Source organism: Protobothrops mucrosquamatus, unplaced genomic scaffold (genome assembly GCF_001527695.2).
Source record: "Protobothrops mucrosquamatus isolate PMUCROS unplaced genomic scaffold, P.Mucros_1.0 scaffold4052, whole genome shotgun sequence".
Lineage (NCBI taxonomy): Eukaryota > Metazoa > Chordata > Lepidosauria > Squamata > Viperidae > Protobothrops > Protobothrops mucrosquamatus.
The window spans coordinates 119,631-132,262 of record NW_015389983.1 but is presented as its reverse complement, the minus strand read 5'-3'; the positions used below and the strand labels follow the sequence as shown (position 1 = coordinate 132,262).

At 47.7% G+C, this 12,632-nt stretch overlaps 1 protein-coding gene across 1 annotated transcript in view; it reads left to right on the top strand.

Moving 5' to 3' along the window:
- Positions 1–969: 969 nt before the first annotated feature.
- Positions 970–12,632, top strand: part of ULK2 (unc-51 like autophagy activating kinase 2) — a gene marked incomplete at its 5' end in the record, with an annotated part of 56,514 nt that continues 44,851 nt past the window's right edge. The window contains 4 exon segments of the mRNA XM_015827899.1: positions 970–1,058; positions 5,744–5,915; positions 8,210–8,270; positions 11,402–11,539. Coding sequence (XP_015683385.1) covers positions 970–1,058; positions 5,744–5,915; positions 8,210–8,270; positions 11,402–11,539 — 460 coding nt within the window.

Here is a 12,632-nt window from a genome sequence, read left to right as displayed (position 1 = left end):
GCCTGGGCCAGGGCCAAGGCAGCGGGGGCCGTTCCCTCACTGTTTCCAGGATGGCTTCGCGGGCCGCATCCGGCCCCCGGGCCTTGTGTTTGACATGTCTGCTTTAGAGAGTCGTTAGTGCTACCTGGAGGCTTACCTGTGTCTTCAGGGTCACCTGAGTGGTGCAAATGGGTGTGGAGCCTTCTTGGGACTGCTGAAAGGACTGTGTTGTATCCCTCCCCTTCTGTTGAGAGAGGGCGGTTCAGTTTTGACACAGATGGCCTCTTGGTCGTAGGCTCACACAAAAGCATCCTGCAGCCAGAAGGCTCCACACATCTTTGCACCACTCAGGTGACCCTGAGGACACAGACAAACCTCCAAGTGGCTTCAACGACTCTTTAAAAGAAAGCAAATGATCGGCTGTCTGCAAGGAGTATAAATCCTTCCATTCCTCACCATCCAGGGAGAACCTGAAGAAGCTTCTTAGATGGGAAGCGAAACATCTTCAAAGAAAAACAAGAAAGTCCAGTTACTTCTTGAAAAAAACATCTTTGGGACAGCCTTCTTCAGTATTTGCACACTCTGTACCAGGGCTCTCCACACCTGGCAACTTTTAAGACTTCTGAGGACAGTGAATTTGCAAAAAAAAAAAAAAGGGGGGGGAGAGGGGATGATATACTGTACACCTTCCTCCCAAACCTCTGAAAAATTAGTGAATCGGTACCGGACCGGTGTGGTCCAAACCAAAATGAGAACATTCCCATTCTAGTCCTGAAACATGCTTTGCCTACCCCTGACCTATCCCTATCTGGGAGCTGAAGTCCAAAAGTCTTCAAGTTGCCACCTCTGGGGACCCCTAGTCTAGACCGCAGCCCATCTTTTTCAGAGCCTGCAGGGCATGCACCTGCCCAGGTATCCTGCAGTTGTTTGTTCTTTGGAGCCCACCTGTCTGTGGTGACATTTCTGTCTTTTTTTCCCCCCTCCATTCAGCTTGTCCCGTACCTGTTCCAGCACCGGCTGGATCCGTCTCTGGAGGATCCTGTGGTAGCTCTCCCTCCTGTCGGTTTGCTTCTCCCCCAGTAAGTTCTGGAAAATTGATTCTCTGTGATTTCTGAGGGGGGGGGGCAGATGGATGGGCATTTTCTGTGCATCAGAGTGTGTCCCCACCACTGATTAATTGTTCTCATCAACGGGAGCTTTCTCCTTAATTCTAGGCTGGATCCTCTCTTTATTAAGCTTCCATCTTTAATTCCCTCAGCACTGTCTTAGGCCTAAGAAATTGACCAATATAGTAGGCTGTATGGCTATTATCATCTTTCTTCTCTTCTCGTTTCTCATCTTTTCTCATCTTTCCTAATATCTTCTTCTATCCTTACGATTTATCGCTTGTTGTTTGTATCTTATGATTTAATGATTGTAACTGTGATTTATGATCTATGACCCGTTGTCTGAAATGGTATAGGGTTTCCTGCCTGAGTAGGGGGTTGGGCTAGATGACCTCCAAAGTCATTTCCAACTCTATTGTTGTTGCTGTTATTATTATTATTGCTTCTTGTTGCTTCTGTGTACACTGAGAATTTATGCACCAGACAAATTCCTTGTGTGTCCAATCCAGCCAATAAAGAATATTCTATTCTATTCTATTCTATTCTATTCTATTCTATTCTATTCTATTCTATTCTATTCATTATTCTATTCTATTCCATTCCATTCCTTTCTATTCTATTCTATTCTATTCCATTCCATTCCATTCTATTTTCTATTCTATTCTATTCTATTCTATTCTATTCTATTCTATTCTATTCTATTCTATTCTATTCATTATTCTATTCTATTCATTATTCTATTCTATTCTATTCATTATTCTATTCCAGTGATGGCGAACCTTTTAGAGACCGAGTGCCCAAAAACTGGACCAGCCCCCGCTCCACCCCCTGCCCTGCCCCCGCTCTGCCCCCCATCCCCCATCCCACCTGCCCGCAGGGCCACTCACCGCCTCCAGGGCCTGCTGCAGATCGCCCAGGCAACCTAGCAGCACTATGGCAGTCACGCCCTTTGCCTGTGCCCTGCAGCATCAACTGTGCATGATGGGGTGTGAGGGCAGAGTCTTGTCTACGCTGCCTGGCTGCCATGTCCTTGGCTGCGCTGCTCCAGGTGGGCCACGCTCAGGGGCGACTCTCCTCCAGGGGAGCTGCTGGTGAGGAGTGGGTTGCGGGGGGAGGCAAGGCTGGGGCAACGGCACGTGTTCCCATAGAGAGGGCTGCGAGTGCCGCCTCTGGCACCCGTGCCATAGGTTCGCCACCACTGTTCTATTCTATTCTATTCTATTCATTATTCTATTCTATTCTATTCTATTCTATTCTATTCATTTTTCTGTTCTATTCCATTCTATTTAATAATAATAATAATAATAATAATAATAATAATAATAATAATAATAATAATAATAATAATAATAATAATAATAATAATAATAATAATAGTAAAGTTGGAAGGGACCTTGAAGGTCATCTAGTCCAACCCCCTGCTCAGGCAGGAAACCCTATACCATTTCGGACAAATGGCTGTCCAGTCTCTTCTTAAAAACCTCCANAAACCTCCAGTGTTGGAGCATTCACCGCTTCTGGAGGCAGGTTGTTCCACTGGTTAATTGTTCTCACTGTCAGGAAGTTTCTCCTTAATTCCAGGTTGCTTCTCTCCTTGATTAGTTTCCACCCGTTGCTTTTTGTCCTGCCTTCAGGCGCTTTGGAGAATAGCTTGACTCCCTCTTCTTTATGGCAACCCCTGAGATATTGGAAGGCTGCTATCATGTCCCCCCTCGTCCTTCTCTTCATTAAACTAGACATACCCAATTCCAGCAGCCGTTCCTTATATGCTTTAGCCTCCAGTCCCCTAATCATCTTTGTTGCTCTTCTCTGTACTCTTTCTAAAGTCTCAACATCTTTTTTACATCGTGGTGACCAAAACTGGATGCAGTATTCCAAGTGTGGCCTTACCAAGGCCTTGTAAAGTGGTATTAACACTTCACGTGATCTTGATTCTGTCCCTCTGTTAATGCAGCCCAGCACTGTGTTGGCCTTTTTGGCAGCTGCAGCACACGGCTGGCTCCTATTTAAGGGATTGTCCACTAGGACTCCGAGGTCCCTCTCACAGTTACTACTATTTTCTATTCTATTTTCTATTCTATTTTCTATTCTATTCTATTCTATTCTATTCTCAGCATCTTTTTTGTGATAAGGTGACCAAAATTGGCTGCAGTATTTGGACCCAACAACTGTTTACTTGTGAGCTTTAAGGAGAAGGGTGACTGCTCAGCAAACAGGATGTGTTTTGCTTGTGGAATATTCAGGTCAAACAAGCAATGTAGGAGGCCCTGAATCGTAGCCGGAAACTGCATTTGCACTCAAGCTTGTCCAAGCTTATTATCGGCCAAAAGTAAAAATGCTTTGGTTGAATGAATTTTTTTTTCAGACGTTCAAAGTCTTCATTTCTTCCTTCCAACACAGTTTCTAGTTCCAATGAGTAATTTGAAAATGTAAAGTGGTATCGGAGGTGAATCCTATATGGGACTCAGTTTCATCCAACGGTTAAGGCACCAGGCTAGAAAGCAGGAGAAAGCGAGTTGTAATCACACCTTAGGCACGAAATCTGGCTGGGTGACTTTGGGCCAATCTCCAGGAGGCTGGGAGTTCTAGTCCCGTCCTTAAGCATGAAAGCTGGGTGACTTTGAGCCAATCACCAGGAGGCTGGGAGTTCTAGTTTCGCCTTAGCCATGAAAGCTGGCTGGGTGACTTTGGGCCAATCTCTAGGAGACTGGGAGTTCTAGTCCCATCCTTAGGCATGAAAGCTGAGTGACTTTGGGCCAATCACCAGGAGACTGGGAGTTCTAGTCCCATCCTTAGGCATGAAAGCTGGGTGACTTTGGGCCAATCACCAGGAGACTGGGAGTTCTAGTTTCGCCTTATCCATGAAAGCTGGCTGGGAGACTTTGGGCCAATCACCAGGAGACTGGGAGTTCTAGTTTCGCCTTATCCATGAAAGCTGGCTGGGAGACTTTGGGCCAATCACCAGGAGACTGGGAGTTCTAGTCCCATCCTTAGGCATGAAAGCTGGGTGACTTTGGGCCAATCACCAGGAGACTGGGAGTTCTAGTCCCGCCTTAGGCATGAAAAGCGGCCAATCACCAGGAGACAGTGCAAAAAAGGGGGAAATGACATACTGTACGTCTTCCTCTCAAATTAGTGAATCAGTACCGGACCAGTACGGTCCAAACCAAAATGAGAACATTCCCATTCTAGTCCTGACACATGCTTTGCCTATCCCAGGCATGCAGTCCTTATTTTGAACAGTTGTTACAATATTTGTTTCTCCGGATAAAACACAACATTTTAAAATTCTGAGCGCTTGTACACTTTTGCAGCAGTCCTTAACTGGGAACATTATATTCCTTACAGCTTTCAAAATAAGGAAATATAAACACGCACCAGTTTTACCAGTTCTAGTCCCGCCTTAGGCACAAAAGCCAATTGAACGACTTTGGGCCAATCACCAGGAGACAGTGACTCCTGGTCCCATCTCTTACCCATGGAAGCCATCTGGGTGACTTTGGGCCAGTCGCCAGGAGACGGTGAGTTCTAGTCCTGTCGAGCACAAAGGCCAATTGAGTGACTTTGGGCCAGTCACCAGGAGACGGTGAGTTCTAGTCCCCTCTTGAGCGTGAAAGCCAGCTGGGGGACTTTGGGACCATCACCAGGAGACGGTGAGTTCTAGTCCTGCCGTAGACATGGCACCGGGCTGGGTGACCTTGGACCAATCCCCCCCCCACCTCACAGGGTTGTTACTGGGAGGAAAATAGGAGGAGGAGGAGGAGGAATGTGTTGGATATGGGTTATTTGTAAAAAAAATAATAAAGGCAGGATACGAATGAGAGCTAAAGTCAAGTGATCTTGGAGGGCAAAACATGAGCCGCCAGGGATGAGAGGCTGAAAAACTGTGCAATAATAATAATAATAATAATAATAATAATAATAATAATAATACAAAAGTTAGAAGGGACCTTGGAGGTCATCTAGTCCAACCCCCTGCTCAGGCAGGAAACCCTATACCATTTCAGACAAATGGCTGTCCAATCTCTTCTTAAAAACTTCCAGTGTTGGAGCATTCACCGCTTCTGGAGGCAGGTTGTTCCACTGGTTAATTGTCCTGACTGTCAGGAAGTTTCTCCTTAGTTCCAGGTTGCTTCTATCTTTGGTTAGTTTCCATCCATTGCTTATTGTCCTGCCTTCAGGCACTTTGGAGAATAGCTTGACTCCCTCTTCTTTGGGGCAGCCCCTCAAATCCTGGAATACTGCTATCCTGTCACCCCTTTCCTCTAGACTGGCCATACCCAAACCCTGCAACCGTTCTTCATACGTTTTTGTCTCCGGGCCCTTAATCGTCTTCGTTCAGGGGTCTTCAAACTTGGCCCTTTTAGGATTTGTGGACTTCAACTCCCAGAATTCCTCCACTGGCTGAGGAATTCTGGGAGTTGAAGTCCACAAGTCCTAAAAGGGCCAAGTTTGAAGACCACTGTTCTTAGTTGCTCTTCTCTGTACTTTTTCCAAAGTCTCAACCTGGCTGTCTGGGGAATTCTGGGAGACGAAGTCCACGGGTCTTGCAAGCTGTCACGGTTCAGACACCGCTGCTGTAAGGAGATAATAGGTGGAAGTTCCCCCAACCTACCTTTGCTAACCTGTTGCCTCTGACTCCTCCATCTTCTCTCCAGTCCCTTCCAGATATGCAGCACATCCAAGAAGACAACCTGTCTTCGCCTCCCTTGGGGCCTCCGAATTACCTTCAGGTATCCAAAGATTCTGCCAGCACCAGTAGCAAGAATTCCTCCTGCGACACGGATGACTTTGTCCTGGTCCCGCACAACATCTCCTCCGATCAGTCGTGTAAGTTTCCTTCTAGATGGGTCTCCAGCAGCTCCCCAGTTCTTGGTGTCCCTTTGCGGGCTCTTTCACTGTCTCCCATGGCGAAGGGTGGCAAGTGTTAGTTAGATTGTGTGGGGTTTTTTTGTTTTTTTTTTTAATTACAAGTTTTATTAATTTTTCAAATTTTTACAAGCAAGTGATTAGGAAGCAGCGTGGTGATAGGGCAGTGGTGGCGAACCTATGGCCCGGGTGCCAGAGGCGGCACTCAGAGCCCTCTCTGTGGGCACGCGCGCCATGCCCCGGAGATGGCAACTGTCCCTCTTCAACCAGCCGTCCGCTAACTCGCCGAGGTCCCACGTGGCCGGATGCATCCCAGCACCCATGCGCTCGCTGGCCTCTGTGTGCAGGGGCCGATGGTGTCAGGCAGCAGCCACCCCGGCCCCTGCCTCGCCTTGCCTTGCGACAATGGCACCCCCGCCCTGCCTCGCCTTGCCTCACCTCACCCCGCAGGACGAGCCTTCTGCCCACAATCCCACCTGCCAGAGACTCCCTGGATCTCCCCCAACCCTGCCCGGCCCCCACAGGCGTCCCTCCCCACGAGCAACATCAAGGTGATCACGCCCACCTTGACCACACCCACCATGATCACAGCCACGCCCACCCAGTGGGCCACGCCTACCTGGCACCCGGCGATAAATAAGTGGGCTTTGGGTTGCAGTTTGGGCACTCGGTCTCTAAAAGGTTCGCCATCACTGTGATAGGGTAATCATTAGCCCAATAACAGAATCCTTCATATATATATATCTCAGGTTACATCATTCAAGGTTCCCTCTCTATTTCCCTTCAATATCATATTCAGAACGTTTTTCAGACAGACCGGTCTGATTGATTGCACCTTGGCATTTTTGACTGCTATACTGCAGGCTCAAGTCGCTACTGCAATACATTACAAATTCTTGATGCTCTCCTTGCTGGGTGGTTTTCCTGCAGACGTTTCATGAACCAACTAGGTAGCATCATCAGTGCTAGAAGGGAGGAGGAGGAGGAGGATATTTATAGCTCAGCGGTGAACTGTGGGGGTCATTGCTGCTCTCTGAGCTGGGTGGTTTTCTTGCAGACGTTTCGTGACCCAACTAGGTAACATCATCAGTGCTAGAAGGGAGGAGGGGGGACTGGGGTGGGTTCTTGGTGCTCTCTGAGCTGGGTGGTTTTCTTGCAGACGTTTCATGACCCAGCTAGGTAACATCATCAGTGCTAGAAGTGAGTGGGGTATGCAGAGGGGAAGAGGAGGAGGAGTGTGGGGTCCTTGGTGCTCTCTGAGCTTGGTTTTTTTTTTCCTGCAGACGTGTCATGACCCAACTAGGTAACATGATCAGTGCTAGAAGGACGCTGAGTTTGCTCTCTGTTCATTTATCGTAGCTTGCCCTGTCAGTGTTGGTGGGAATGTTTTTGGTGGTTCCTTGATTAGGCTGGGATGGAGGGAGGGAGGGATGGATATGGGTAGATGGAGGGAGGGACAGAGGGACCGACGGAGGGGTGGATGGATGGATGAATGTGGGTAGATGGAGGGAGGGACAGAAAGACCCACGGATGGATGGATGGATGTCCTTGGTCTTCTCTCAGCTTGTTGGTTTTCCTGCAGACATTTCATGACCCAGTTGGGTAACATCATCAGTGCCAGAAGGGAGTAGGGTTTGCAGAGAGGAGGAGGAGGAGGACTATGGAGTCCTTAGTGCTCTCTGAGTTGGGTTTTTTTTTTTGTCAGATGTTTCATGACCCAACTAGGTAACATCATCAGTGCTAGAAGGAAAGGGGGGGTTTATAAAGTGGAGGAGGAGGAGAGGGAGAAGGAAGAGGAAGGAAAGGAGGAGGAGAAGGACTGTGGGAGTCCCCGGTGCTCTCTGAGCTTGGCAGTTTTCCTGCAGACGTTTCACGACCCAACTAGGTAACGTCATCAGTGCTAGAAGAAAAGGGGGGTTATGGAATGGAGGAGGGGGGGTGGAAGGAGAAAAGGAGGAGGAAGCAGAAGAGGGGTAAAAGGAGGACTGTTTGGTGGTTTTTCCTGCAGACATTTCACGACCCAACTAGGTAACGTCATCAGTGCTAGAAGGGAGTGGGGTTTGCTCTCTGTTTACATACTAGTGCCTTGCCCTGTCAGTGCTGGGGGTATTCTTAGTAGTCCCTTGACTAGACTGCCCTTTTCTGTCAGCTGGTTTATCTGAGTTCATAGTTCCTCGATCGGGGTGTTGCACGTGGACCAGCCACTGGTGTGTCAAGTGAGCCTAGTGGTGTGAACCGTCTCTTTTCCCCTACAGACGATCTGCCCCTGGCAACCGTGGGCCGGAGAGCCTCGAGCGAGTTCCTGATCTGCGGAGGGTAAGTGACATCGCTGCTGGAGGGGGGTGTACAGTATGTGTGTGGCGTGGTTCTTTTGGGGGGGAGTGTTGCCTTTTTTCCTCCTGACGGCCCCCAAAGTTAACCGAAGCCTAAAAGAGCCTTCAGAATAGCTTCCCTTCTTTTTTAATTGCCGGTGTCCCCTTTGAGCAGGGGTAGGCAACCTGGGCTCTTTTAGGACTGGTGGACTTCAACTCCCAGAATTCCTGAGCCAGCCATGCTGAGGGGAAAGGGAGAGGTTTCCATGCTGAGCCATGCTGGCTCAGGAATTCTGGGAGTTGAAGTCCACGAGTCATAAGAGAGCCAAGGTTGCCTACCCCTGCCTTTGACAGACAGAGTCGGTTAAACGTTTTGGGAAAGCGCTGGCAATTTTCAGAACCCCCCCCCCCAATACCTCCGGTGGTAGTCTTTCTGGTTCAGCAAACAGGTGTGTGTGTTTACCTTGCCCCCACCTATGCTTCAGTTATCCTATCTGCTGCATATAATAGTAATAGTAGTAGTAGTAGTAGTAGTAGTAGTAGTAATAATAATAATAATAATAATAATAATAATAATAATAATAATAATAATAATAATAATAATAATAATAATAATAAAAAGTTGGAAGGAACCTTGGAGGTCATCTAGTCCAACCCTCTGCTCAGGCAGGAAACCCTATACCATTTCAGACAAATGTTTGTCCAGTCTCTTCTTAAAAACTTCCAGTGTTGGAGCATTCACCGCTTCTGGAGGCAGGTTGTTAATAATAATAAAAATAAAGTTGGAAGGGACCTTGGAGGTCATCTAGTCCAACCCCCTGCTCAGGCAGGAAACCGTATACCATTTCAGACAAATGGCTGCCCAGTCTCTTTTTAAAAGCTTCTAGTGTTGGCGCATTCACCGCTTCTGGAGGCAGATTGTTCCACTGGTTAATTGTTCTAACTGTCAGGAAGTTTCTCCTTAGTTCTAGGTTGCTTCTCTCTTTGGTTAGTTTCCATCTGTTGCTTCTTGTCCGGCCTTCAGGCGCCTTGGAGAATAGCTTGACACCCCCACCCACTTCGTTGTGGCATCCCCTGAGATTTTGCCCCAAAGAAGAGGGAGTCAAGCTATTCCCCAACTTGACGAGTGTCTCGCTTAGCAGCAGAAACCTCAGGCTCCATCACGGTCGTAAGCTCAAGGACCCCCCCTCCCTAAAGTTGCGAGTCGAGGACTGCCCACACTTAACATTGTCTTCTGAACAATCTCATCGTATGTCCTACGCAGATAGGATTCCCAGAATTCTCTCCTCTGACGTAAGTCACCGGGATGGAAGTGATCTTCCTTGCCTCCTGCGTCTTCCAATTCTACCATCTGGAAGGCATTCGAAGCCATCCAGCTGGACTTTTTATTTTTTTGGGGGGGGAGAGAGGAACAGAAATGGGCCAAATTCTTAGCCCGGCTTCCTTCCAGAGGCTGCACCCCTGGCTCGGAATTTGCAGCCCTAGGAGACTAACGCAGGTGTGTGCCCCCCCCTCTCTGCTCAGGTGCTCCAGCTGCTTTGTTGACTCTCCAGGGAGGGCTGGCATCATCTGTTTTCTTCTCTTCCCCCCCCCCCCCCCCCCAGTCCTTTTCCCAAAGACTTTCAGCCTGGAACAAACAAACTCCAGCCTCTCTAACTTCTGAACTTCCTGTTCTGGCTTCCCTGGTGGGTTTTCCTAGAAAGGAGATTTGTTTTGGGAAAAGCTGGAAAGGAGGGGGGAAGGCGGGGGGGGGAGAAGCAGGGCTTGGCGCCAGCCCTGCCTAAAACAGTCAGAAAGAGGAAGAGGAGGAGACAAAAGGAGATGCCAACACAGTGCTAGGCTGCATTGACAGAGGGAGAGAATCAAGATCACGTGAAGTGTTAATATCATTTTGCAAGGCCTTGGTAAGACCACACTTGGAATACGGCATCCTCTTTTGGTCACCACAATGTAAAGATGTTGAGACTCTAGAAAGAGTGCAGAGAAGAGCAACAAAGATGATCAGAGGACTGGAGGCTAAAACATATAAGGAATGGTTGCTGGAATTGGGTATGTCTAGTTTAACGAAGAGAAGGACGAGGGGGGGGGACATGATAGCAGTGTTCCAGTCTCTCAGGGGCTGCCCCAAAGAAGAGGGAGTCAAGCTATTCTCCAAAGCCCCTGAAGGCAGGACAAGAAGCAACGGATGGAAACTAATCAAGGAGAGAAGCAACCTGGAACTAAGGAGAAACTTCCTGACAGTTAGAACAATTAACCAGTGGAACTCCTTGCCTCCAGAAGCGGTGAATGCTCCAACACTGGAAGTTTTTAAGAAGAGACTGGACAGCCATTTGTCTGAAATGGTATAGGGTCTCCTGCCTGAGCAGGGGGTTGGATTAGATGACCTCCAAGGTCCCTTCCAACTCTATTATTATTATTATTATTATTATTATTATTATTATTATTATTATTATTATTATTATTATTATTATTATTATTATTATTATTATTATTAACAACCTGCCTCCAGAAGGAGTGAATGCTCCAACAATGGGAAGTTTTTAAGAAGAGACTGGACAGCCATTTGTCTGAAATGGTGTAGGGTCTCCTGCCTGAGCAGGGGGTTGGACTAGATGACCTCCAAGGTCCCTTCCAACTATTATTATTATTATTATTATTATTATTATTATTATTATTATTATTATTATTATTATTATTATTATTATTATTAACAACCTGCCTCCAGAAGCAGTGAATGCTCCAACACTGGGAAGTTTTTAAGAAGAGACTGGACAGCCAGTTGTCTGAAATGGTGTAGGGTCTCCTGCCTGAGCAGGGGGTTGGACTAGATGACCTCCAAGGCCCCTTCCAACTTTATTATTATTACTATTATTATTAAATCTGTTTATTTTTTTCTATTGCAGCCTCTTTTTATATATTGCATGACTAAAGTTTCCACCCAGGCCTCAGTCTTGAGCGAGTTCCCCTCCCGGGGAATTCGCAAAAGGGCACCCCCTCCGTTGTCTGAGCCGTTGGGGGGCAGTCAGCCATGAAAGTTTCTCCCCGGGGAGAAGAGGATTTCCTGGCGCTCCTTCTGGTCCAGAGGTTTGCCCCCTGCCTCTCTTAATTGCATCTCTCCTTGCCCCCCCCCTACAGGCAGTGCCAGCCTTCCGTCTCCCCCCGGAGCGAAACGGTGCCCATCCCGGTCCCAACTCAGCTGCGGAACTACCAGCTCATAGAGCAGAACTTGACGTCGGCCACCAGCCCGGGGTCCAATCCCCACGGGTCACCAAGGTAAGAAGACATCCGCCCTCCCTGGGTCTCAGCCTGATCCTGCCATCTCCTTCCCACTCAGGGGAGTCCTCGGCTTACGACTACAGTTGAGCCTGAAATCTCTGTTGCTAAGTCGGACGGTCCTTAAAGCGAGCTTGGCCCTGTTTTACGACCTTTCTCGGCACCGTTGTTAAGGGAATTGCTGCGGTTATTAAGTTGGCAACACGGCTGTGAGGTGAACCTGACACGGCCCGATGACTTGGCTTGTCAGACAGTCACAAAAGGGGATCGCCTGACCGCCGGGACGCTGCATCCATATGAGTCAATTGCCAAGCATCTGAATTTTTATCCCGTGACAGCCGGGACGCTGCGACCGTCATAAATAGGAGCCGGTTGCAAAGCGTCCAAATTTTGATCACATGACTGTGGGGAATGCTGCAAAGGTCGTAAGTGTGAAAAACGGTCATAAGTCTATTTTCAGTGCCATTGTAACTTTGAACGGTCACTAAACAAGCTGTTGTTAAGTTGAGGATGGCCCTGTATTTGACTGGCTTCCCCAGTTAGTGTCTATGACTGCTCATTTAGTGACAGTTCGAAGTGATGAAAATTTGGGAACTTGGCCACCAGCCTGTGTTTATGACCAGCTGCCAGCATCCTGGGCTCAGGTGATCACCATACGCAACCTTCCCAGACGCTTTCCGACAATCGGGAGTTAACGGGGCATGCTGGAGTCCCTTAACGACCCTGTTATTCACTTAACAACCGCAGGGATTTGCTTAATGCTCAGGGCCAAAACAGCAACAACAAAAAGGTAAAATGAGATGCGAGCCACTTAACAAACGCCATGCTTAGCAATGGAAGTTCTGATTCCAGTTGTGGCCCTGGATAGAGGACCTGCGTGTATGCCACACCTGCCTCGCTGATGGTAGAGCCAGAATTTTGTTTTTATTTTATTTTAGTATTCATTTGTAAGCAAAATTTACCTAGACTGAAATAGATGGGCTGTTCAGAATCTTGCCTCGTTTAAACAGAAAAGTGATTTTGGAAGATTTATTTATTTTTTGATTGATTGATTGATTGATTGATTGATTGATTGATTGATTGATTGATTGAT